The 26,364-nt window shown below is 35.3% G+C and overlaps 1 protein-coding gene across 5 annotated transcripts in view; it reads left to right on the top strand.

The window, feature by feature from the left end:
- Window positions 1-26,364, top strand: part of dph1 (diphthamide biosynthesis 1) — a 186,655-nt gene that overhangs the window by 92,363 nt on the left and 67,928 nt on the right. For all 5 annotated transcript variants that reach the window (NM_001017861.1, XM_087282953.1, XM_087282951.1 and 2 more), the window contains 3 exon segments: window positions 6,111-6,232; window positions 19,602-19,756; window positions 22,803-22,924. In NM_001017861.1, coding sequence (NP_001017861.1) covers window positions 6,111-6,232; window positions 19,602-19,756; window positions 22,803-22,924 — 399 coding nt within the window.

The following is a 26,364-nucleotide window of genomic DNA, read 5'->3' as shown; positions in this document are numbered from 1 at the left end:
TATGTTATAATTCTTATTTTTTCTGTACTTTTGTCTTATACAGTATATTCTTTGAAATTATTAAACTCAACAGCTAGCTCTCTGCAACTCCCACATGGTTGCCCACTAAAGCCAAGCAGGGCTGTGCCCTGTCAGTACCTGGATGGGAGACCACATGGGGAAAACTAGGTTGCTGTTGGAAGTGGTGTTAGTGAGACCAGCAGGTGGTGCTCAACCTGTGGCCTGTGTGTGTCATAACACCCCAGTATATGGATGGAGACTCTATACTGCTCAGTGAACTCTTTCGGATGTGATGTTAAAACCCAGCTCTTGATTCTCTGTGGACACTAATAATCCCAGGATGTCCTTCGAAAAAGATTTTGCCCACTGGCCTCTGTCCATCCTGTCCATCTTAACCATCTCCATATCATAATTGGCTTCATCAGTCTGTCTCCTCTCCACCAACCAGCTGGTGTGTGGTGTGGCACAATATGCCATCACATCATGCAGGTGGATGCTGCGCAGTGGTGGTGGTTGAGGAGATCCCCCCAAAAATGTGTAAAGCACTTTGAGTGTCCAGAAAATCGCTATATAAAAGTAAGTAAGGAAGTAATGATAATAATAATAATGTCTGTAAATTTTTTTGATGATTTCGGCTTCATTCCGACTTTAAATATAAAACTTATAGTTGTGTGTTCACGTAAAACATTCTCCTCATTTTATTCTGTAAATTTCTATTGACGATTCTTCCAAATATAAATAGAATTTTTTTTAAATTTGTTTCTGGATAATATAATAGACATTATTAGATCTGTTTTTAAATGGCACAAAACCAATGTTTTAACTTCTGTAGTGATTTTTGTTTTGTTTCAACTGAATAACAAAGTAACATTGAATTGCGCAAATAAAAATAAATACAAATCAAAACTTCTGAAGAGAGTTTAAGATGTGAAAATTTGTTGAGTAAACTATGATTGTCCAACACGTCTCACGGCAAAACCTTTTAATGTAGTGGCTAAGTCGTATGATTTCGTACAATCTCATTTGTATAATTTGCTCATCCCCCCCAGTGGTTGGGTTTTGGGTGCCACGCATCCTTTTTAAAATCGTTAACTTTTATGACTGAACTCATACGAATTCGAACAAGTTAGCCACTAAACTGACAAAGCATAAAATAGTTAGCTTCTTCATGAAATCAGGCTGGACAACTAATGAAAATATTTTTGTTATTTGGCCCAATTTACAATAAAAAAGCCTAAATTGCAAAATTTTATAAAATCTTTGTTCATTTTATCATACTTTTATAGAATAAAACTAATATTAATATCTTACTCAAACCCATACCTTATAAAAGATTTTTCAAGTGGTAATTTTCCCGTAGCATTAAGCAATTTATCCTTAAAGCAGTGAGTCAAGAAAGCCACTTCAGATGGCACACTTCAGATAAATGACTACATGAACGTGAAGTAAAAAAAAAAAAAGGCTATGTAGACCAAACAGGAAGTGGAAAAAGATTTCCCTACCTGTTGTTGGTAAGCAGTCCAGACAGAGCCATCAGCACAAACTGTACTGTGTGTCATGAAGTTGTACTGACCACTTTAAAGAGCTCAGTTTGAATTAGAGGTTAGAAGGTGAATCAGGTGGAAGGATTTAGAGTGTGTGTGTGTGTGTGTGTGTGTGTGTGTGTGTGTGTGTGTGTGTGTGTGTGTGTGTGTGTGTGTGTGTGCGTGTGCGTGTGTGCGTGTGCGTGTGTGCGTGTGCGTGTGTGTGCGTGCAAAAAGAGAATATGTGCCTATGTTCTATTAATAATACCTGTCCTAAATATGTCTGCTCCCAGACAGCCGGCTTTCCATACAACAGCCTCTACTCTACTCTCTCTCTCTCTCTCTTTTTTTTTACTCTCTCTTTCTTCTCCTCGCATATTCATTCTGCCTCGTTTTTTCTCACTCATAATTTATGTGCTCCTGTCTCATGTTTATCCTGCATTTAAATTTTGCACAGAGGAGCGGCGGCAGCAGTGCGCCAGTCAATAGATGTGCTAACACTTAACGACCCCTGCCGAAGCAAACAAAAACAGATCGTTGGCTCTTCAAACAGCCCCTCTGAGATCCACCTCTCTCGGCAAGGCCTGTCGTTGTCCTACAAAGTGAAGGAAGGAAGCCAAGGACAGTATATATGGCAGTGTTTCTTAAGAGCTCTTTACTATAAATGTTCCACCGCTCCTTTATTGGAAAAAAGTTCCATAAAAAAATGTTCAAGAGTATTTAGCAGATACTTAGAGATATTTCTTCTGTTAAACCGAAGAAAAATGTAGATACAGTGCTCAGCACAACAGAGTACACCTTATTTTGAAAATAAATAATTTATCCATTTCTCTGTGAATATACAGTAGGCAATTTTAGTGCATTTAAAAAAAACAGATTTATTAAACAGATATATTCATAGTATTTTAGTCATCAAACATATTGAAAGATAATACAGGGTGTACTTATATATGTTTTCTTATAGTCATTAAGTTTATCACTTGCATTGATTTCATTTTTATGCTTTGCTTAAATTTTTTGAACACCATGCAAATCTTGGCTTAAATTTAAACTAGGAAATTTGCTGAAAAGGAAGCATTAGTAAAAGAACTATACTTTAAAATGACAAAGCAATGTCTGTCACACTTTACAACAAAGATTTGTTTGTTAATATGGATAAACAATACGTGTACAGAATTGATCAAATCAGCATTTTGCTAAATCCAGAGTTGATCTTAATAACACTAGTTAATGTACTTCGAGTTAACAAGAACTAACTATGAACAACTTTATTTTCATGGAAAAACTTATTGCAGTTATTGCAGCATAGATTAACACTTACCAATTATAAATTATTGTATTTTATTTGTTTTAAGAAGACTGTTAATACTGCACATTTCACATGAAATGCATTAAGATGCTACAATTTATTTAAAGTAGACCTACTATGTCAAAATCTCTTTTATATTGGGTTTAAACATAGTTATATGGCAAAATAACTACACTCAAAAATGATTACTGCTGCTTGTTTAAAATAAGCTAAAACAACACCATTCTTGTCATTTCTTTGACAAATTTATTTGTTTTGTGTTCAGCACCTAAATTTGTAAGCCATTAAGTTAACTTAAGTGTTTTGTGTTGGTAAACATGAAGGAATTGTGTTGGTCCAACTACCTAGTTAATGATTTTGTAGATTTGTAGGATTGAATTAAGAGAGGGAAATGTTGATAATAAAAATAATCTTAGGTGTTTAAAGTTAATTGAAAGACTTGCTAGAGTTTAAACTTCGCTTTAGTTTGAAGATTTAGAAGAGTTTCATGTAATGCTTTGAGTTTTGAGATGACCACCTTGCAGAAGCACTCATGCTTTGGGTGTTGGCAGCTTAATTAGCAAAAAGTTTAGCAGTTTAGTAGTTTGTTGCTTTGCTCAGTGAGCAATAACTGTCCTAAAATTAGTTCTGAGATCAGTCTCAATCAACTGTATATGTAACTTATGAATTATGCTTAAAAATTGCTCTTTAAATTAATTTAGGATAACTTCAAATACAACTAAAATACTCTGAAATGTACAACACACATTAGTCATACATGATATTATCAAAACTTTAAGTTTAAGTTAAATAAAAAAAAAAAATTTTGAAACTTTTATTTGTGTTACAAACCCCTGATGTTAGTCTAGGGTGTGGGGTTTGACATTTATTTAATTAAAATATATTTATATAAACAGTGAATGAGTGGAAAGACAACCAAAGTAATGCCAAAAAATGTGTGCTTTTATTTACAATCCCAAAGTGAACAACAACAACGAATTAATCAAAAATAAAGAAAAAGTAAGTAAAGCAAAAATATTCTATTTACAATATGTACAACACTGAAACAAATAAAGACGGGAAAAACAAGAGAGCTGGCAGAAGGGACGCGGGCGGCGCTAAAGAAATGAAAAGAACAAAACCCAAACTAAATCTAACTTCCCAGAAGCATCTAGCTAACTAACTATATGAAAAACAGTATAATTAACACACCAAGATCTTCCGAGTCCTAACTATCTACTCTATCTATCTATTCAAAAAGTACAAGGAGTGGCGCTCGCCCCTAACCTAATGTACTAGACAGCAGAGTAGTCCTGAGTGTTGCGAAATGTATGTCACGTGACCTTCTTACCTGTCCGCTTCGTCCAAGCCTCGTAAACAACGATAAACTAAGAACAATGTACGAATAACGGACGGATAACGTGCACACAGAAACAAGCAACAACAAAACACAGTTAGGGTAATTTCTAAACGCACGCGGTAAATACAAACAAGCGACAAAACAGCAAAAGAGAAAAATGCAAGCAAGAAAGCAAGAAAGAGCGAGTGGTCTGGCGCGCGCTTTTAACACGGGTGGTCTTTGCTTATTGGATGTGACGTAAGAGTGACGTAACCGGGGAGGAATGACTGATAGCTGAATGGACCAATGAACAGAACCTGAGAATACATGAGAGCAGATACGGGAGAACAGAGCGAGAGAGAGAGAGAGAGAGAAAAAACACAGAGAAAACAGCACAAAAAACACAGATACATAACAATTTGATCAAATCATGTTGGACCAACTCAATTGCATTTAATTGTATAAATTTAGTATTTTTAAATTTTTTTGGTGCTAAAAAATGAATTAAATGGAAATCTACGGAATAAAATCTCTGTCATAAATTTTTTGTAAATAAATAAATAAAATTCACGCATCTGTAATAATAAAATGTAAGGGAAAACGGAACCTACTCGTAACTTTAGGATGGTACAATTCCATAATCTGCGATTAGAACAGACACAGATACAACATTTTCTTTGTCTGTTTGTAAATTACTTATAGATTTACAGTGGGTGTACTTTACAAACACGAAATACAGTTTCACCACAGACACGACAATCTGATTACGAGTACAAAAGCAACACTCCACTGTCAAAATTACATCACCGCTGTCAGAGGCATTAGTAAACAAGACAAGTCGATGACAAACAGTGCACCTTGTGTGATGAGATCCTGATTCCTGCTCCTACACACCATTTAAAAAAATCTTCATGACAGCATTTTTTATTTCGCACAAATCCTGCCCTCATTTAAATTGTTAGTTATTTGTTGAGTGTTGACTGACATTTTCTCTTTGAAGATGTCATCAGAGGTGGAAAGTCATGCCCATTCATGGCGATCTCTTCCTCATTAGCATACGACGTTAGTCTTGTTTTTAAATCTGCTGTTATGCTGACACATAGGCATTTGTTGCTCCACCCTCTTTTGAACAGAGGGATGATAGAACAAACTCATTGAATTCGAGGCTACCATCTTTAAAAGGGCACAATAAGGATCAAAAGGGGCCATTTCAAAGAGATATAAAACATTATATGTGGTGTATTTTGAGTTGAAACTTATTTTTACATCTTGTAAAAAGTGTATAATAGGTTCCCTTTAAAATAGTTAAGAAATAGACATAGAAAATAATACATGTGAAAATAGTCTTAATTTTGTATTTCATTTATTTTATTTACTTTTATCTTCTGTGCAGTTGTTTACTACCAATGTAATCAGACAAATCTGCAAAAATCTTTTGCATTACTCTAGCAAATGGCATTCCAATGTGAAGGTCAAGAAAGCTTTTTTTTTTCAAGTTTTCTTTACATCACTTGGTTATGAAACGTTAAGTATGTTAAGTACCCATGGCTTATGAAGATTGTGATGGGTTAAGGATTAGCACTTGCAAAATTTCAACCTCTAACCTTTCGGCCTCCAGCATACATTGTGCATTTGTAGGACAGGCGGTATGCAACCATAGCTATTAACCTCAGCATGGAAAAAAGTGACCCTTTGCTACCATAAGTGAACATTTATGTTAATAGTAGCCCATTGCTCTGTTGTCTCTGAAGGTTATTGGAGATGTTTTGCCAGAGTGCATCAGTTTACGGCTAGCGGGAGCCCACTTAACTGGAGACATGGATGTCTGAGTGACATTTCTGCTGGAGAAGTGATTGATCTGCCAGCTGTGTGGACCTGTCATTTTACTTCCAGCCTGATTGATTTGAATGGCAATAGGGTGGTGATCAAGGTCATTGATTGGCTGTTTGTGTTTTGTCAGATTCACAGAGGCGGACACTCTGGTGATGGGAGATGTGACATACGGGGCCTGCTGCGTGGACGACTTCACTGCCCGCGCTTTGGGAGCCGACTTCATGGTGCATTATGGGCACAGCTGTCTCAGTGAGTCAAACAGAAATGCGCAATCATTATTATGTGCATTTGCTTTCCCTAATGTCATTTCAAAACATGTGTGGCTTTCTTCTGTGAAATGGATTTATATTATGAGTTATAATACATTTATAAAACTTCTTTTAATGTGTTTTTATTATTTTGGAGGTTGATTATCATCGTTTGGAACATTGTATGTATGTATATATATATATATATATATATAAATATAAATGTGTGTGTGTGAAGAGGAGGTAGATATCAGATCACAAGTATAATCAGGAGCAGAACTAGGGATGCTCATTTCGGTTAATTTTGCTAACCAACAACCGCCACTCATTAATCGGTTATTAACGGTTAACTGGTCAGATTACTATTAATTTTATATTAAACAAATTGATGTGTCTATTTTGTGTCTGACACATTAAATATTGCATTTTGAAATACTGATTTATTTTTATATGCTAGCATTTAAATAATACAACAATATGACAGAGCATTTTCACGCACCTGCAGTGTTTAGCACAGAAGAACAGAATAAACTAAATAAAATGTATAAAATAAATAGTACTGCCCTAAATTATTTACACTTAAATAATAAATTTTTATTACAAAATGAAAATACTGACTGATTCTTTTTAATTATACGTTATCGTCCCGCAAGTTAAGTATGCCTTGCAGTTGAAGAAGGGGCCGAAAACAATCCGCACCTCACTGCCTTTATGTTGACAAGGAAAAAAGAAGAGAAGAAGCGCGGTCCTCTTATGAAACGACTGAATCAGCTGAATATTTCATAATATTGTGATAATCAAGATTTGTACATTCATACTGCTCTGGATAACTTAAAACAGCGATAAGACCTTCAGAGCGGCAATAATGCGTCTTGAAGTAAAGCGAAACGGCTATAAACTCCAGCAAGATAGAGTGATCATATACAGAGCCATATACCTTTATCTATAAATAAAGTATAACTATAGAAACTGTGTTCATCTTAACTGAAAGCTTCTGCGTGTTTGCTGGCCTCACGCATCGCGCACCTGTCAGTCAGTCAGTCAGTCAGTCAGTCAGTCAGCACGTAACCCAAAAGGGTTAAACAGATAGCGCACAGCATTATACGGTTACAGAAATGTTTGTGCTGTTATAATCCACTTACCTTTTAATACGTTTTGGTGCGATTAAATCCGCTATTAAAAACAACAACAATGACTGAATGTTTTGAATGGGTAATGTAGCCGTAGAGGGATGCATTTTGGTCCCCGCCATGGAAGAATGAATGTAGTGGAAACCATGCTCTTTAAAAGTTTTCTCTAATTTTCTTGACAACACAAACTGCTGCTCTGGGATGAGCCGCGTGCAAAACATGCCCCTCTTAACGCAAAGGCCCATTCAATCGGCTCCTTATGCAGCCAAACTAAAAATATATAAAATAATATTTTTAATCGTTTAACTCATAGCATTAATCGGTTACAAACGCACCCTTTCGGTTAACGGTTAATCGATTATTTTGAGCATCCCTAAGAAGAACCATAAACAGCTTTATAAGTTAAAATCAAGGTTTCAAAATCATTGCGTGACTTAAGCAACCAATGTAACTGTTGAAGTATAGTGGTAATGTGAGAACGAGAATACGTGTTAACACATGTGCGGCTGAGTTTTGAACATATTGTAAAATCTTAAGTGAATTGGCTGGCATATATATATATACATTTGTTGTAATTGTGAGTGCACACAATAAAAACTAGACACCTAAAAGATACAATTGATGTATTGATCTTATCTGGACGATCAAAACTAAAAGTGTAATTTAGGTTCATTTCAGTGTTATGAGGAGAAGACGCATCGAAACCCGTGTACGCAGTCTTCGACCCCTGGGTGTTGAGATTTTCAAAAAAAGACACTTTTGTATTCCTTTAACATATAGGGCTCTGTTTAAACATCTAAAGTGCATAGCGCCAAATCATTAAGGGCATGTTTTGCTGAAAAATACAGTCTGCATCCTGGTGCATGGTCTAACTGCATTCTGGTGCATGTTCTTATTCCCTTCATGAGTTGTGGTTGTGTTTTGAACATAATGTGCAGTAAACCAATCAGAGTCTCCTCTCCCATTCCATTTAAGAGTCAGTTGCATTGCGCTATTGCGCAATTGCTATTTACTAGGGGTGTAACGATACACAAAAGGCACGGTTCGGTTCGGTTCACGGTTTTGGAGCCACGGTTCGGTTTGGTACGGTTCGGTTTCTGTTTGCTGTGGGGTTAGGGTTGATGTCATGTTAACAGCAATGCTAAGGGACAATTCACTTAATAACAAGAACATCTTAACTTTTTCTTTATTAACTTTGTCATCGCATTTTTAGTACAGTCAGGATACCCGAGTAAACAACTAGAATTAAATAAATACCTCCAATATAGACTAGTCAGAAAAAAAAACTATTCTCTTTAGTGCAGCCATCTTAACTAAGTAAACTAAAATTAAATAAATAACTGCAGTGTAGACTAGTGAAAGATCTTCTTCAAAAACACCATAATATCCACATTCTCCGATGAGAGGCTTGATCGCTGTGCAGACACAGACGCTCATTTTTAATTATATGGTTTCATTTAGATAGATAGGTTTCCGTTTAAATTAATGAAAAATATACATATACTGTGTTTGTAAAGTGTTTTTTCATGACATATTCACCAGTAAAATACATTGTGGTTGTGTCTGAATGTGCGTCTCATGTTAACGTTGCAGCCGGCTGTATGTTTGCCTCCCGATCTCTCACTCTCTCTCTCCCGCTCTCTCTATGCCGGTCATTTATGTACTGTAGGTCCGCCTTCACGACAGCTGATGCCTGTCATTTCTGTAGGTCCGCCTTTTTGACAGCTGATTGGTCAGGAGACCGATTTATCATCATTTGGCGACACAGCGCGGGAATGTAAAAAGCAATTCAGGAAGAGCGGGAGAGAGATCGCTATTTCCTTTGATCTCGTTTTTCGTGTATTTTTCTGAAATGATTATGATTTTCGTTGTTTTTTTTTAACTTTCGTTTGGGTAAAATTATTTTGCATTACTTTTGCCCACTTTATGAAATTTTGTGAGGTTTGTACATTTTTATTTCAATTGATTTGTATATTATTTTTTAGCTCCGCTCCTTCCCGACAATATAGCTGTATATTTCCTCAAGTTCAGTCTTAGTTTAAGGTGGATAGGGAAAATGTCATACGATTTCCATTTTGCAAACACGTAGAAAATGTATTGTTAAAGACATCAGGTAAGAGGTGAAGGTCATCTTTGTTTATTTTATTCAGTATATGGAAGAATGCGGCGCATGGCGCTGAAGACCGTTTTTTTTTTTTCATCAGTTTTAGCAAGGTAAGAGGGGTAATTCATGAGTTAGCATTGTTTTATTATATTTATTTCTTTTGTTTGTCTTCACTATCACCCCCTTGCTCGAGTTTAACTAATTTTTGTTTGATACTTTTGTTTGAATTTGTTACTTTATTATATTATTTTTATTAGTGTAAATATTTCTCTTTTTTTGTATATTTGGGCATTATTCTGGTTTTACTTTTGTACATTAAATCACTTTTGTTGGCAGTTCTGTTGCTTACACCATCACATTGTGAAATTACCCCACTTTTTAAATGTTTTTCCTTACAAGTAAGTTTCGTGAAACAGTTGAGACAGACAGGCGTGCACTTTGTCTACGACACAAATTCTATTCTTGTACTTAACTGGAAAACCAAAATGTTTCCACACAGATGACTTAAATGTGTCTTGGGGATCTGCAATCTCAGTACTATGTGAAGCAGCCATCCTGGGCCCAGTAGTAACGAGTGTGATGCTTACTCTACATGCACTAAAATACTAACTATAGAATATAATATTTAGAACAAATCCTCATCATTACTAAAACAATTTAATCAAATATTATAATAAAGATGTGTTTAAATTGGTTCAATTAGTTAGAGACAAGTGACGTCAACCTCAACAATGGGCAACAGGGGGCGTGAGAGTACCGCGGTACGCCACGAGAGTTTCGCGATACGTATCGTGGTTGGTGTATCGCGATATTTCGGTTCGGTTTTAATATCGTTACACCCCTACTATTTACATGGCAAACGTTGTAAGTATAATCTTTGCTTTCTCTTTATTTTTACTCTTTACTTAACTCCTTTACTTTCCTGGAGTAATCAAACAGTAGATACTCACTCCAATGAAGACATTAGCCTACATATTTAATTTTGTTTAAGCGCAGAGATTTGTTTCAAATTATTTTTTAAATTCAGTTCTAATTTTCAGCAAATGAACATTGAACAATATTAATGAAGTGTGGTCAAAAAGATATATCCAAACACATGTTCTATTCTTATACCCTATATGGTGATGCATACGTCTCCAAAACCAAACAGGTGGACAAATCTAAACTTGTTTTTATTGAAGAAAATGTAAATATGCATTTAATAAATAATTCTGCTAAAAATAATAGCATTATTCAAATGCAAATTGTCATGAATAAATTTTAAAAAGCCCTCCTAAGGTCGCCCATGAGTCCACAAAGTGGCACAAATGGATTTGCTATTTAAACAACATGGCACAAAACATGAATGACAGTTGTGATGGTCTGAAAATAGCAACAAATCGGACCATACACACTGCGCCTTATTGCACCGGGTGCATGATTACAATTGTATTTATAGATTATACACCCTCAAATTTATTTTCATCAAGTCGTTTTTTTTGTTTTCCTTCATCTATAATCTCTCTATATTCCTGTGGTTTCTTGTAAGCTCATTTTTGAAACTTCGATAGATGAAGAACTACATATTTGAAAAAATAATTGAGAAAGAGACCAAGAAATCTCTCAGGGGAGTCAAAAGGTTGGAGACGGTTGGCCTTGGCAGTGAGAAGTGGAGATGTATAGATTTTACTCATGAAGTGCTTTGCAAAGCTGCTCTCAATAGCTCAGTGTGGTAGCCAGTCCGAGCCATGATGTGTAAGGGATAGCGGATATTTTGAATGGACCTGCCCGCACGTGTGCTCAGCAGATCAATACTGAACATGCATTAATGGTGTCCTTTGAAAGGCCTAGACGTGCCAACTAAGAAGAGGCCGCTCCCTCACCCCCAGCCGCCTGTCAGCACCACAACATACAGTAGAGGAAATGCTAAATCAATAGGGCCAATATATCCCCAGCAGAACAATCACACATCTCCCAAATACCAGAGCCGGCCAAGAGAATATTAATCCTGCATCTAAAAACCTAAAGCTTCCTGCAAACCTTATACTTCAGTTACAGGGGTAATGTGCATCTGTAAATGTATTGTGTGTGTGAATCGTGAGATCGTTTCACATGTAGAGTAATTAATCACTTCTCACAACTTTGAAAGGGATAGTTCACTCAAAAATTTAATTTGTGTCATCATTTACTCAGCTTTGTTTCAAACCTGTCTAACATTCTTCTTTAGAACACAAAAAAAAATATTTTTAAAGAAAGCTGAATACATGTGAACATAGACTTCCGTAGTAGGTAAACAAATATTTTTGTAATGCCGGGGGTGACACACACAACTGGAGGTAAGATCCAATATGCAGGTTTATTCAATATCAAGCAAGCAATGGTCAAATCAGGTATTAACAGGTATATGTGGGCAAATCCAGAGTCGTAATCAATATTCAGGAAATAGGTCTTAAGGCAGGCGGCTAAACAAGAAAACAAGGGTAAATAAGGCTAGGGTCTAAACACAGAGAAAACAAGACAAGGAGAAACGCGTTGTAATGTCACTTGAAAGCAAACAAGACTCTGCAAACAGGATGGGTTAATGAGTGGCTTATGTAGGGTGTCTAATGAGTCTCTAATAGTCCTCAGGTGTAGCGTGTGTAATCAGTCTAGATGAATGAGCAGGCGTGAGTGTGACCAGAGAGCATGTATGCATATGTAGTCCAAGAGAAGGTGGAAGTGTAGTCCATGGATATAGTGGAAACCAGCGATCTCCGGAGAGCGATCCCTGGTTATCGTAACAATTATGAAAGTCAGCGGTGACAGGTTTAAGCTTTTTTCTAAACGTTTTTATGTTGCTAGGCAATGACTGAATCAGCTGCATATTGTCCGCGAGTGTTGCTGTTGATATTAATATAATTTTAAAATTTAATAATATTGTGATATTCTAGATTTGTGATTCATACAGCACTGGAAAACTAATAACAGTCTCTCCTCCATCTTCAAAAGTCTCCGTAATTGTCTTGAAAACACAAACACTGCAGGCACCTCAATCAAAGTCCCTTTAAGGCAAGTCATTTCACTTGGTTGCCATATTTAAAACAGCTCTCGGGCAGTATGCTCGGGCATTCTGTCTGAATGGGAAAGAATCAAATTCTCCAAAATTGCTTTTAAGCATACAATTGAATTTCATAGTAGGAATCAGCAATAAAGTTAAACAACAATGGTCTCAGTTTCATTTCTAAACATCCAAAACCCACAAAATCTGCAGAAACTTACGTCTGGTCTGAGCCCCTCCCCCAGAGTATCATTAGTATCTAGCGATTGATGATTGGCTCTTGTACTAGAAGGTGGGATTTATTTGCCATAAAGCGATCAATGATTGGCTACTGTACTAGAAGGTGAGGCTTTATTCACCATTTTGACTGTTCCATTTTTCATCATTCAAAAAGATACGAGTGACACATCTTGTGTATTCTATAGTCTTTGCCTCAGTGAAAACCCCACCTCTGCTTTCATTTGATTGGAGAATGAAAAAGTAAAAAACGCGACTGACCTAACGTTCTTTTCTGCTTTGAAATGCCTCTCGAGCAAAACATCAAACCCTCCAAAATTGCTTGCCAAGCTTATGTTTAAATCATTTTTTAAGAATCACCAATAAAATTAAACAACTGTCTGTAGTTTCATCTGCAGAAACTCAAGGCTGGTCTTGAGCTCCTTCCTCTGAGATTCGTCAGTTACATTTTTCCCCGTTTAGAACTTTACGAGTGACACGTCTTGTGTATTGTGTAGTCTTTTGCTGAGCGTGTATTTTTTGCTCAGTACTTTTTTTAAACACTTTGACAGTTGGAGAAGCGCTCACAGATTATTATTTTAGAAACTGTGTCTGCAGCACAAAATAGTGCTTTAGTGGACACGCAGCCTTACTACACAAAACCATATTTTGAATAGAAAAGAGGGTTGACATTGTTTGCAAGTGTTATTTTTGACCGTTTCAGAAGATTCACAGTAGAATAGTAAAGGAGTAGTCTGAAGCTATAGTGCAACTGCTGTAATACAAATGTGAAATGCACACATTTTACCATCAGACCATAGGCTCTTCAATTGATCAATTAGAATAGGCAACATGCATTTTTTAAGTATCCTTATTATTTGCAACAATATTTTGTATTTTCTCCCTTTAATTACCAAGTAAGACGTTCTGTTCAGACTATTTTACTGTTTCTCTTTTTAAAAGATCTATTGATAAAAGAGCTTTTGTTTAAGGGTAAAGTAGATTGGAATAATTTACAGTAACTGCTTATAATCAATCCATTGTATCATTTAAGGTTTTTAAGCAAACTTTCTGTCATATTTTACTGACTGTATTTATTTATTGACTGTACTTGTTATTCCTGAGGTTGTTGTTGATTTGATCTGTACATCTTTTTGTACTATGTCTATGTATGTATGTACAGTATACTACTTTCCCCTTTTCTTAATGTTTACTCTGTTGAAAATGAGAAGATGCATCTCAAGGGGTTTATTCAAATGAATAAATATCAAATACATTTTGAAAGAACTATTATCAACAGATGTTTTGAAATGAGAAATGAGGTAAAGAGAAAGGGTTTTTTGACCTTGGATGCGTGGAAAATATTGTGGGAGATCTCAGAAACAAAATGAGCAACGTTTAAAAGCAGCTTAAGGCATTGCATGTCACTGTATACACGCTCCTGTACCTGTGAAGTCATTCGACTTTCTAAACCATCTCAATCATGTCTTATTTTACCTTCTAAAGAATAAAACAGAGAAATGAAGGAGACGAGGGGATGGTGACTGAATCCATGACTCTTATTGACAAAAGCTGTAATTGCAGTGAGTAAGTGCTCTGAGTCTGCCGTGCTAATTGGATAAGAGAAATGGATCAATGCCACTTAACTTCAACCCCCCGGCCCCTTCTTTTCTTTTGTTTTCCAGCACCTGCAGAATGAGGCTGTGAGGCCACTTGTGTGTTTCATGTGTGTATGAATATAGCCCTGCATGTTTGTGTGTTCAGACAGTGACCCACTTTAACACAAAACTTTGCAAGAATAAAAACTTTGTCACAGTCAGTAAAATGACTCTCCCGCATCTCTTTTGCTCTCTCCAATATATATTACTTCCAGTACCAAATAATGAATGCTTCTTATGATTACTGTTCAGTAGCTGTTCTTCAACTTTGTTTACAGCCTGACTGATTATGGCCTAATCCTACCTAACAACCATGAAACTCGCATTTGCTGAATTTGAAATCCTCTACTGAGGTGGGGAAGGGCTTGATTTTAGCATGATGCTAAGATAACAACACAATATATAATAACACATACACAAACAGTTTAGTAAATAACAATGAGCCCTTATTGATATATGGACCACTGGATTCTTTTATTTGCTCTTAAAGGTTTCTGTCAGTGTAGGTGTTCATTCATCCATGCTATCCACTTGGTAATTGTGACGTCACGTGAAGCTGCTTCCGGGTCCAAGCTCTCTATTCAACTGTATGGGGAGACTCATGAAATGGTAATTATAAACATATACAAAGCGGTGTAATACTTTCGAAAATCATGATCAATATATATGTCCATGCCTTATATCCGATGACCAGAAAGTGATTCTTTTTTTATAAATTGTTAAACATTTTGGTAATTGTTATGCAGCAAGCCCAGAGATTGTTGTGTACACCAAGGGCCCTATCATACACCCGGCACAATGTGGCGCAAGGCATGACGCAATTGTGATTTGCTACTTTCAGCTCGGCGCAAGAGTCGTTTGAGGTATCGCGCCACGCTTTTTAAATAGCAAATGCATTTGCGCTCATATGTGCGCCCATAGGAGTTCTGGTCTAAAAAAGCAGGTGTGTTTTGGCGTGTTGCTGTTGCGTTGCTATTTTGAGAAACTATAATAGTCTGTTCTTTAGACCAGAACAAAGCCGGTCTATTGTCTGGTGCAGAGTGCGTTTGGCTTACACACTGTTTAATACACACAAGACGAGCAATACGCAAACATCTTTACATATGAAAAAGGATATAAAATATTAAGGATATATATTATAGGATATAATAAGGATATACATATAGGATATAAATATAAAGCATAAAAATATTATAAAACATTATTTTTTAGCCTACATGAATTTAAAGACCACTTTCTTCATACTTTTTTCATCTTGAGAGGCTTTTTCAGGCTTTTTCAGTTCATTCAATTCTGTAAATAGCAAATGTGCTTATGGCGCGATGCAACTGGCTCTTAAAGGGAATGGGAGATGAGACTCCGATTGGTTTATTCTCAAAACACACCTATAACTCACTAAGAAAATAAACTCAACCTTATAATATTATTATAGTAAAAGGTTCCTCGTTTTCAGTTCTAAGTTGTTACAGCTTCCAATATACAGTACAGTAGGTCAGATCTGTGCTTATGTTAGGCAAATTCAAATCAATGTAAAATTTCCCAATAACTGCCCCACCAAGAAAAAATTGGATTGCATTTTGCATTTCTTAACTCGATGCGTTTTTGTTTATTTTTTATTTTTTCAACACATGCCATAATTTCTAAAATATCAACCTCTACCATGGTAGATGGTAGATATGTTGGGTTATGGTAAATATACCGGAATTAATACGTATACTGTGAAAGTGTAAGGCCAATTCATTTAAAAATATATTCAAAATAAAACATCTATATTTTTGAATTATGCCATAAAATATTTCAGATTTCAACATGTTTTCTTGTTTGTTTGTTTTTAACAATAAAACCAAAATTCAAGTGTAGTAGTGCAACCATTATTTAAAACAGTCATTCCTTAAATGACTTTTAACAGTCAAAACATGGTCAACCATTTGGTAGAGCAGGCAGTTAAAGATGTGTGTGTGTATATATATATATATATATATATATATATATATATATATATATATATATATATATATATATATATATATATATATATATATATATATATATATATATATATATATATTTTTTTTTTTTTAAATATATATACATATTTATATATATATATATATATATATATATATATATATATATATATATATATATATATATATATATATAAATATGTATATATATTTAAAAAAAAAATATATATATTCATGTGTTTTTATGTATTTGTCATGTTTTTATCTTCCTTTCTATTAATATTTTCTTTTCTTAATTTTATGTACAGCCCTCAGGCACATCTGAGGTTGTTTTATAAATAAAGCAAGATTGAATTGAATTGAGTTATTTACACTGAACTATTTCTAACAACACCTTTCAGTACTGATTAAATTTTTATGATTTAAAATTGTTGGATTGCATTCCTATGAAAAACATTTCTATTCCTATATTAATATTCAGTGAATGTTATATCATTACATTTATGATTTTAGAGTTCATCTACCATCGATTTTGAGAGGTTTGTATACCAATACCACACTTAAAGCATAATTAACTTTTAAAATGAAAAGTCTGTTATCTTTTAAACATCTTTATCAGTTTATATAATTGTCTTCCTTTACAAAAATTAACCATGGTTTTACTACTATATTAAACATAGGAAGCATGTAATTGTAGTTAAATCATGATAGCTACACATTCAACATGGTTTTGCTATGCAAACCATAATTTACAATGGCATTCTGATGGATGTTAGTCACCAAATTGTTACTTTATGTACTATCTAATATTTAGTCCAATATAATGATGAAGAAATTATTTCCTTTTTCCTTTTAAAACTCTGTGCTTTTAGATGCTCTTTCATAGATGTTCCTGCAAAATGTACTTATTGAGAAGGCTCTGTTGATCTTCTTACTTTGAGCAAGATAAATTTACTTCCTCTCTTCCCACTTGCTTTACCGTGTCGCCGTCTGTTCTTGCATCGTTAAATGGGCTCCATGTTTAAAACACTCCCTGAAGGTGGCATTTGCCTAATAGCAGTGGAATGGCCATTAGAGCAGGAGCTTTAAAGAAAATGCTGCAAGAAGAGCAGCAATTATGACCATCAGCAGTAAATGATAATGTAGATGGAGAAGAGCGAAGTCCGCCTCTCTCTTTCAGCTCTGCTGTCTTTTAAATGGGGTGTGAAATGAATGGCATTAATAGCAATTTACTCTTTTCTTCAGTTACTGTCATCCGTAGAGCAGAGGTATAGGCTGGCACAAAACTTTTCTAGTTCTTAAGAAGTTTGCCAATTGTGATTCTTTTTATGGTAGTTTGGTCAAATACATTTTTATATGCTGGATAGTAATCATATTACACATACACATGAAGTTTAGTTGATCACCAATTGCATTTCTTTCTCAATTATTTAATTTGAACCATATAGCAAAGCGCATGCCATTGGTTTGATTATGGTTCATTTTATCTGCTCCTGGGCTGGAAATGAGATGTGCAGAATATAAAGAAAGTTTTAAATCTATATTAAAAACATAAATTTAGGTCTGTCATTTATGCACAGTATTGTATTATAAATCCTTTCTTTTCTGCCTTTATCTTTGATTAATTTATTTTACTGTATTAATCTTTTAATATTGAACTTGTTCTTGCTTTTACAATAAAACAAAAAATATTATTTTTGATTTGTTCATTCATTCATTTTCTTTTCGGCTTAGTCCCTTTGTTATTTTGGAGTCGCCACAGCGGACTGAACCGCCTACTTATCCAGCATAGGTTTTACGCAGACGATGGCCTTCCAGCTTCAACTTATCTCTGGGAAACATCCAAACACAATCATTCACAGTTATACACTACGGACAATTTAGCCTACCCAATTCACCTGTACCAGGAAACAGAAGCACCCGGAGGAAACGTACGCAAACGCAGGGAGAATATGCATACTCCACACAGAAATGCCTACTGACCCAGCCAAGGCTTGAACCAGCAACCTTCTTGCTGTGAGGCGACAGCACTACCTACTGCTCCACTGCGTCGCTCCATTGTTTATTTATGATTAATGAATTATTTGTTTAAGTTATGTGGTTACAGGGCTAAATTTAAACAAACTAGTTAAATTTTGTAATGTTTAACTTAACTTGTTTGTTAAAATTCAGCTTATATAAATTGTTTGCAACATGTCTTTTAACACTGTTAGAACATGCAAACTCCACACAGAAATGTCAATTAACCCAGCTGGGGCTCGAACCAGCGACCTTCTTGCTGTGACGTGATCATGCTATCCACTATGCCACCATGACGCCCCAATAGAGTACATAGATGTACATGGATGTGCAAAAAAATTTTTAATTTGTATTTAAAGAGTACTTATTTTACCCTTTTTTCAAAATTAAAGATGAGTCTTTTGTGTCTTCAGAATATGTCTGTAAAGTTTCAGCTCAAAATACCAAATAATATTATTACAAAATAATATATAATATTTTCCAGTACTGGGTTGCAGCTAAAAGGGCATCCGCCTGCTAAAACATATGCTGGATAAGTTGGCATTTCATTCCGCTGTGGCGACCCCAGATTAATAAAGGGACTAAGCCAACTAGAAAACGAATGAATGAATGTATATATATTGTATAATAAATAATATTACAAAAATAATAATAATATTAAATTTGTGAAATTTGAGCTGTTAGGACATTGTTGCCTGTGGCTTTAAAACAAATGAACTGGTTCTCCCCACCCACCATTCACACGTGCGTGTCAGAGATCGCTCTGTATTACTCTGATGTGTTTAGCCTTCACGCAGATAAACAGCACAGTGATAGACAAGAATGAAGCAGATCTCTCTTACTACAGTAAGAGCTTACACAACTGTTATTTGATTCATTGGTTGTGGAGTTAATTCAAGCCTTTTTGCAATGATGTGTCACACACAATGTCGTTATAAAGTTAACACACACAAAATGAACCTGATTTAAGTCCACAAACCCGAATCGAAGCGTCTTCTCTTATAATTGTACTGACAATATGCGGCTGTGGTGATGAATTACATAATAAATTTTACTGTTCAATTATAAACATATACTTCACCTACACACAAACGGCTTACAAAAGTTGATTTTTATCATAGGTGTCCTAAAAGGGAAAATTAATGTCACTAGCAGCACCAGGTATCAACATTTCGATTTTTAGAGGAAAAATAGCAGGAAGTCAGCTTGCGATTGCAATCATTGTTGAGTGAAGTATGCAAATGTTGTTTGTGTCTTCAGTCCCCATAGACTCGACTGAGGGCATCAAGATGCTGTACGTGTTTGTGGACATCCAGATTGACACTGCCCACTTCCTGGACACACTCAGGTTCAACTTCCCCCCCGGCCGCTCGCTCGCCCTCGTCAGCACCATCCAGTTTGTGGCTGCTTTGCAGGTGACCTTTGACCCCTCCGCTTCTTACTCAATGATAACTATTCCCTGCGGTTAAAGATGTTCTATGATTCAGTTACTGTCTGTCTCCTTCTGTATCACTTACCTTCCTTCTTCAAGGTCTCTGACAGCACACAAGGCTGTCCGTGTGTTTATGTTTGCTCCAATAATGCTGTGTGTTTTCATACACTATGTGGGTGTGAAATGCAGTTAAAGTTATTTTGAACTGCACAAGAGGAGGAATTATCAAAAGTCATGTTGCACTCGGCGCATTACATAAGTGTGAGATTTTTTTTTTCCCTTTCTCTATTTTTTCCCTCGTTCACTCTCTCCTCCACACTGTCGGTTTCGCCCTCCTGCCTAAAAATGACCCATGTTATTTCGGGAAGCAGTATGGCCTGTGTATGGTGTGTGTAGGCCTGTTCAAATGCTCTGGGTGGGTGCTGAGGGTCAGAAGGGAGCGAATGCATGCATTTTATGTGGTTTTGTTATTCTCTGTGCTCGTCAAAAGCAAAATATGAAGCGTAATTTCTCCACCCCCGTCGCATTAGAGCAGCTTTCTTGCCTTAATTTATTTGGCACAATCGATTTGCTTCCTTTTTGTTGGAAAGGAAAGCCCGTAGGTGTTTTAGATGTGCTGGATGACTGTTCCTCAGATTCTATCTGTCTCTCCTACTTCATTTTTGGTATAAAGGTGGCATTGCATTTTTCGAAGCCAGATTTACAAACTTTTCTCAGATCCAGACTAGGGCTGACTAGTGCATCCGCAATAGTCACATTACAGGATATGCAATGTTCAGTCTGAATTATAGTTGACCAGAAGCTTTAGAATTGTATTTAATTACTGTATTTATATGGAATTTATATGAAAAAATGCTTTGAATTTTGTCTTGTTTTTAGTAAAAATATCTACATTCCAAAGAGAAAACAAGATTATTTTGCTTAACACTGCAAGACCATTTAGCTGATTTTAACTCTTAATTTTGACTTTGTATCTCTGAAGTTGAAAACAAAACAATAATTTTACTTGCTGCTAGACGTTTTTGATATTTGGACTAGAAATGAGACAAAGCAAAGAAAGAAAAGCATCATTTTTGTATCGGGATTATTCAGTTTCTGTAGCTGAGTACTGTTAGACTCCCCAGAAAACGGTCAAATAGTGCTATTAAACAATCTTGTGAAACTGTATTCATATCACAATATTTATTACAGAAAAAAAACATCCCAATTTCAGATTTTTCCAATATTGTTCAGCCCTAATCTAGACAATATTCTTAATGGTTATTATTAAAATTATAACTTTCATTTAAATATTGGATGGTGACACTGTATGTCCATTTTCAGCAATCAACTGATTGGTCTTTAAGGCTGTCTACATTATCCTGTCCTTTCGTTTGTTTGTCTTTTGTAGACAACCAGCTTTTATTTTTGGGACTTGAATGAGTTGGTGACATTGCTAAATTCTAGAAACCACAGATTTCCATTGCTAAGGGTGAAAGGGTGCCAGACAGAATCTGCAAATATTTTTTGGTATTTCTGTGCAGAATTTTGTATTAAAACAAAATCGGTGGATTTATGTGAAATGATTTTGGGAGCATCATTACTAAAAACTTAATATATGAAATAAAACATAATACTTTTAATAACCTTTATTTAATGTTTACAATTAAATAAAATAAATAATAATAAATAATTTCAATGCAAATCCAATTAGATCCACTTATTTGGTAAATAAAGCAAGTCTCTCATATAATAGATGGCTACTAAAAGACAGAAAATTTTACTTAACAAACTGTATTGTAAATAAATTGTAAGAAAAAATTATATTTGTTATATTATTACTGAAATTAATAAAAAAAACTGAAAAAACACAAGTTTACACACATTTACACAAGTCAATAAACAGACTTGATGGCCTAAAAATCTGCGGATTTCTGCGCATGCAGATTTCGTGTGGGCCTAGTCATAACTTAAAGTAATAATAAAAACAATCCTGCTGATGGAGGGTGTCAGTCACTTTAGAATTAAATGGGGAAAAAAAGCTGCTAATTAAATAAGGTTTTTCAGATAATTAAAAAATTATATTTACTCACTATTTACTTCCAAAAGGGTGAGTAAATGATGACCGAAGTTTCATTTTTTGATGAATTATTATTAATTAAGGAAACTATCGCAAGGCACAATATTAACATCAATGACTGGGAGGGATCTGAAAGTGTTCTCTAATCAAGTCAAGTGAAGTCAATGTTTATTTATAAGGCACTTTTTGAAAACAACAAGTGCTTATCAAAGTGCTGTACACACAAACACCATCTAAAACAAAGAAGGACAAATACCTGTACAATAAACATAAGACTCTCGTATGGTATTAAAAGTCAAAGAGTAAATTTGGGTTTTAAGACTACATTAAAAAACGGAAAGGATTGTGGCCTGCCTAACACCAAGAAGCAAATTATTCTAGAGTTTAGGGGCAACCACTGCAAAGGCACGACCCCCCCTGGTTTTTAACCTTGTGCGTGGAACAGCCAAAAGTAGCTGATCAGCACATCTAAGTGCCCTTCATGAAGTGTACGATTGAATTAATGCAGAGTCGTATCTTGGTGCTAGTCCATTTAGGCATGCTAAATGCTTAGTCTCTAATTTATACACTGTAAAAATACTGGGTTTCACACAATTGATTTGTGTCGGAACAACATAAAGGAATTAAGTTAACTTATTAGTTTTTGTTTTTTTTTTACAAATTTAAGTGGATTGTACATAAACAATTACAGTAAGCTATCCCCTGCAAAAACTCAAGAACTGTGTTCTTTTAGTTTATTTAAAATAAGTAGTTTAAACAAACAGCAAATGTCATTTTTTTAAGTGTACGGTGTTTCAGAATAAATGTAACTCCTGAAATATGCTCTAAAAATGATGACAAATTTCAAGCACTTTTTAATGAAAGTGTGAACATGTTCGATTCCAGATTGGATACTGGGTTCTGCACCAACATTTTATTGATCAAAAACTTGCCTCCTTGATCTTAGTATCCCTTTTCTTTCTGTTTTCAGGCAGCCAGTGCAGCTCTGAAGCCCGATTACGAAGTGCTTGTTCCTCAGTGTCGGCCACTTTCTCCTGGGGAGATCCTCGGGTGCACCTCACCTCGTCTGGACAAACATGTCAATGCTGTCATGTAAGAAAAGCACTTCTGCTCCACCTTGAGCATGTGTTAGATTGAAAATAATGGGTCATGTAAGTGACACAGCATATAACTTTGGCTATACAGTTACAGAACTGCACCATTTTGGAGTCCTGAAAATGCAACATTTTGAAAATTTGCTTCAAAGTGCAAGTTCCTAAAAACAAAACCATTATTTTGTGCAAAATATCTATAATTTAATTTAAAATAAGAAGCATTCAAATATTTATATATTAAAACTGTACTTTCAGCAGCAAAAAAGTGTTTGAATATTGTTTGTTATTTATTATTTCATTTTATTTTCCTTCGTCATACGTTTTTGTGTACTTTTTATGTCAAGAACTGCAATCCTGTTGAAGGATTAGGAAAACATGCATTTTTATAGTTTTTTATCTCATTTTTAACCATATTACAAAATGAATAGTCAAGGTTTTACTTTATTGTGGATGTATTTGCTGCTAAAAATGTAGTTCTTATTGTAAATCTGTTCACAATAAGATTGCTGTTTCATTAGGATTTGTACTTTGCAGTTCAATGTTTTCGTTAATACTTAAAATTGCTTTTATTAAGCACAAATTCACTAGTACATTATAAAAATAGAAGAAAGCTATTTCTGTACGCTTACAACAAAACAGTTTATACTCCCTTCCTTTTCTACAAATAGCTTTTTAGAAGTAACCAAGGCCTCGTTGAAAATAGAAATCATGCTGCCCAATGCTATTTATTCAATTCATCTTCATTTCTATAGCGCTTTTACAATGTAGGTTGTGTCAGCAGTTTCACATAGATTATAGTGAATTAAAACAGTGTCAGTTAAGTTTTCAGTGTTAAAGTTCAGTTTAATTGAGCATAGTGAATGTGAGGGTCTATAATACACCAGGAGCTCCCTCAAATGCTGGCGAGCTAGGCTGTTCAGGGCTTTGTAGGTAGTCAACAAAATTTAAAAATGTATACGATATTTAATAGGAAGCCCATGCAATGATATTGGAGTTATATGATCATATTTCTTTGTTCTAGAAAGCACTCTAGCAGCTGCATTTTGAACCAGCTAAAGTTTGGTAACTAGACCAGCAGGGCAATCACCTACAGTAGTAACGCATTACATAATCTAATCTAAAAATCTAATAATCTAATCTAGAGGTCATGAATGCATGAATAAGCTTTTCCACATCAGACATTGATAGCTTATGTCAAAGTTTGGCAACATTTTTAAGATGACAAAATACAGTTTTACAGATGCTTGAAATCTTATAATATTATTAATATAGTTATATTATGTCACACTTCTGATAAACCAATTAAATGACATCAAGCCCCACCTTTCTTTATCACCCTCTGAATATTGTTTCACTATGAAATGTCACATTGCGTACGATGTGTGTTGCAATTGCAGTTTCATGCTGTCTTTAATGAGGAGCTTGTCAAGTTTTGTTGTAACACAGAGAAAAGACATTAAGCAGCAGATATATATGTGTGTGATCTATTATTCTCTGTATCACACGGCTGCAATAAGCAGCAAGCTCTGCTACTGTGAGATAGAGGGAAACCTCTTGTCTGTGTGTCTGTACACAGAGAATGTGTTTGTGCGTGTTTGTTTTCTGTCTCTTAATTCAGCATGCAGAGTCTTTGATGAATGTAAGTGAGTGTGCGTAAAGAAAAAGGAAAAGAGCAAGAATGAATGCCTGTTTTATTTAATTTTCACCCATCACCTTTTCATCGGGGTGCCTGTCAAGTGTAGACGTACAAATGTGGCCATGTCACTGACCCCCCCATAAGGACATGGCTATTATGCAAATCGACTTTTTCATAGATCATTTAATTTGCCCTCAAAGTAAAAACTTTCTCTGACACCTACAGTGTAGTAATGTGATGTTATATTCCCAAGCTGAATTGCCACCATATAATTAACAGCTAATTAAGCTTACACAGAGCCTGACTTTCTCATAAGACGTAAGATGTTGGCCAGGGGTCTGAATAAAGTCCCACCGAGAGGATGATTGTAGCTTTGTGTTGAAAAATTACTCTGGGTCTAAGGTCAATCTGCATTTTTATAAAGTCTTTGTTGAGTAGGGTGGACCATAAAGCGCTCAGCGTTTAATAAAACTTGACAAACGCCACAGGTCTTCATGCAGACCTTTGGTTTCAACTTGGGATTTCTATTGAAACAAGAGGCAGCTCGGTCTCATTGCTGAAGGCATAATGAACTGAACTTTGGGTGAATGGGTTGGTTGCTGTGAAAACCGATTTTTAGAACTGCAAATTAGGCCATTTCTAATCTTGTATTCTCAATAGTGCCATCTCCACCAAATGCATCAATTTGTAGCCGTTTAAGTTTTACCATTAAAAGCTGAGCCGAGGTACCTCTGAGAGTTTAATGCTTCTTCCATAAATGCAATATTTGTAATAGAGGCCCTTGAAAGAGACAGTGCAGTAATCCGGAGAAATTGGTGTGTTTTATTACAGGAACATGTGAAGGAAAGAGAAAAATGTGTGGAGAGGGTGTTTGTTGGTGAATGACTTTGTCCGGCAGCTAATAATCACAGCCTTTGCGAAGTAGTACAGTGAAAGGGAGTGGGAAGTCAGTGGTTATTTAAGGCAACATAAATGCATATTTCATTGTGAAATCCTATAAGTATGTGCATTTAGTTCATGGTTGGTGGGAAGTCCTAAAATAAAATCGGATGGGTCGTTGCACTGAAAAAAACAACACATTTTTCTATTTTTCTTTTCTGAGAAAGTCATACTTTCTCAGTCAGGACCAGTGTTGGGTAAGTTACTTAAAAAAAGTGATAGATTACAAGTTACTGACTACTACTAAAATATTGTCATTTGATTACATTACTGATTACTCCATATACAAAGTACTCTAAAGTTTCTTTCAAAACATGTAAAACATATAAAACAATACAAAATAAACTGCAGCTCTTTCAGTAATTTAATATTCACTGAAAACAATGCCATGGGTTTAACACAGCAACTTGACAAATTCAAAAGATTTAAAAAGGTGTTTCTCTCATCATTTACTTAATCTTCACTTGTATCAAACCCGGTTGTCTTTTTTTTTCTTTTTCTTTTGAACACAAAAGGAGACATTTTGAAGAAAACTGCATATCTGTAACCATTGACATTCATAGTAGGAAAAACACTTAGCTCACTATGTCATATGTTGTGGATACATACTGTAAACGCTCAAATGTTGAAAACATGAAATCTGGAATACGTAACCGCATTACTTCAACGCCATGTGTGCATCGCTCCCAATATGCGTGCGTAAGCCGTGGGCCTCCGTTTTAAACAACAAACTTGTGTGTGCCCACTATGCAATATTGAATGGCCCCATAAGCAGATACTCTTCTCTTCAGATATTTCGAAGTTACCTTCTCTCCCAATCCTTCACACAAATCCAATTTGGACTGCTGTGTTTTTGGGCACCG

The sequence above is a fragment of the Danio rerio genome, chromosome 15 (genome assembly GCF_052040795.2).
Source record: "Danio rerio strain M-AB ecotype USA chromosome 15, GRCz13ab, whole genome shotgun sequence".
In the NCBI taxonomy this organism is placed as follows: Eukaryota; Metazoa; Chordata; class Actinopteri; order Cypriniformes; family Danionidae; genus Danio; species Danio rerio.
The sequence above is the reverse complement of the archived record's forward strand: the minus strand, read 5'-3'. Positions and strand labels throughout refer to the sequence as shown.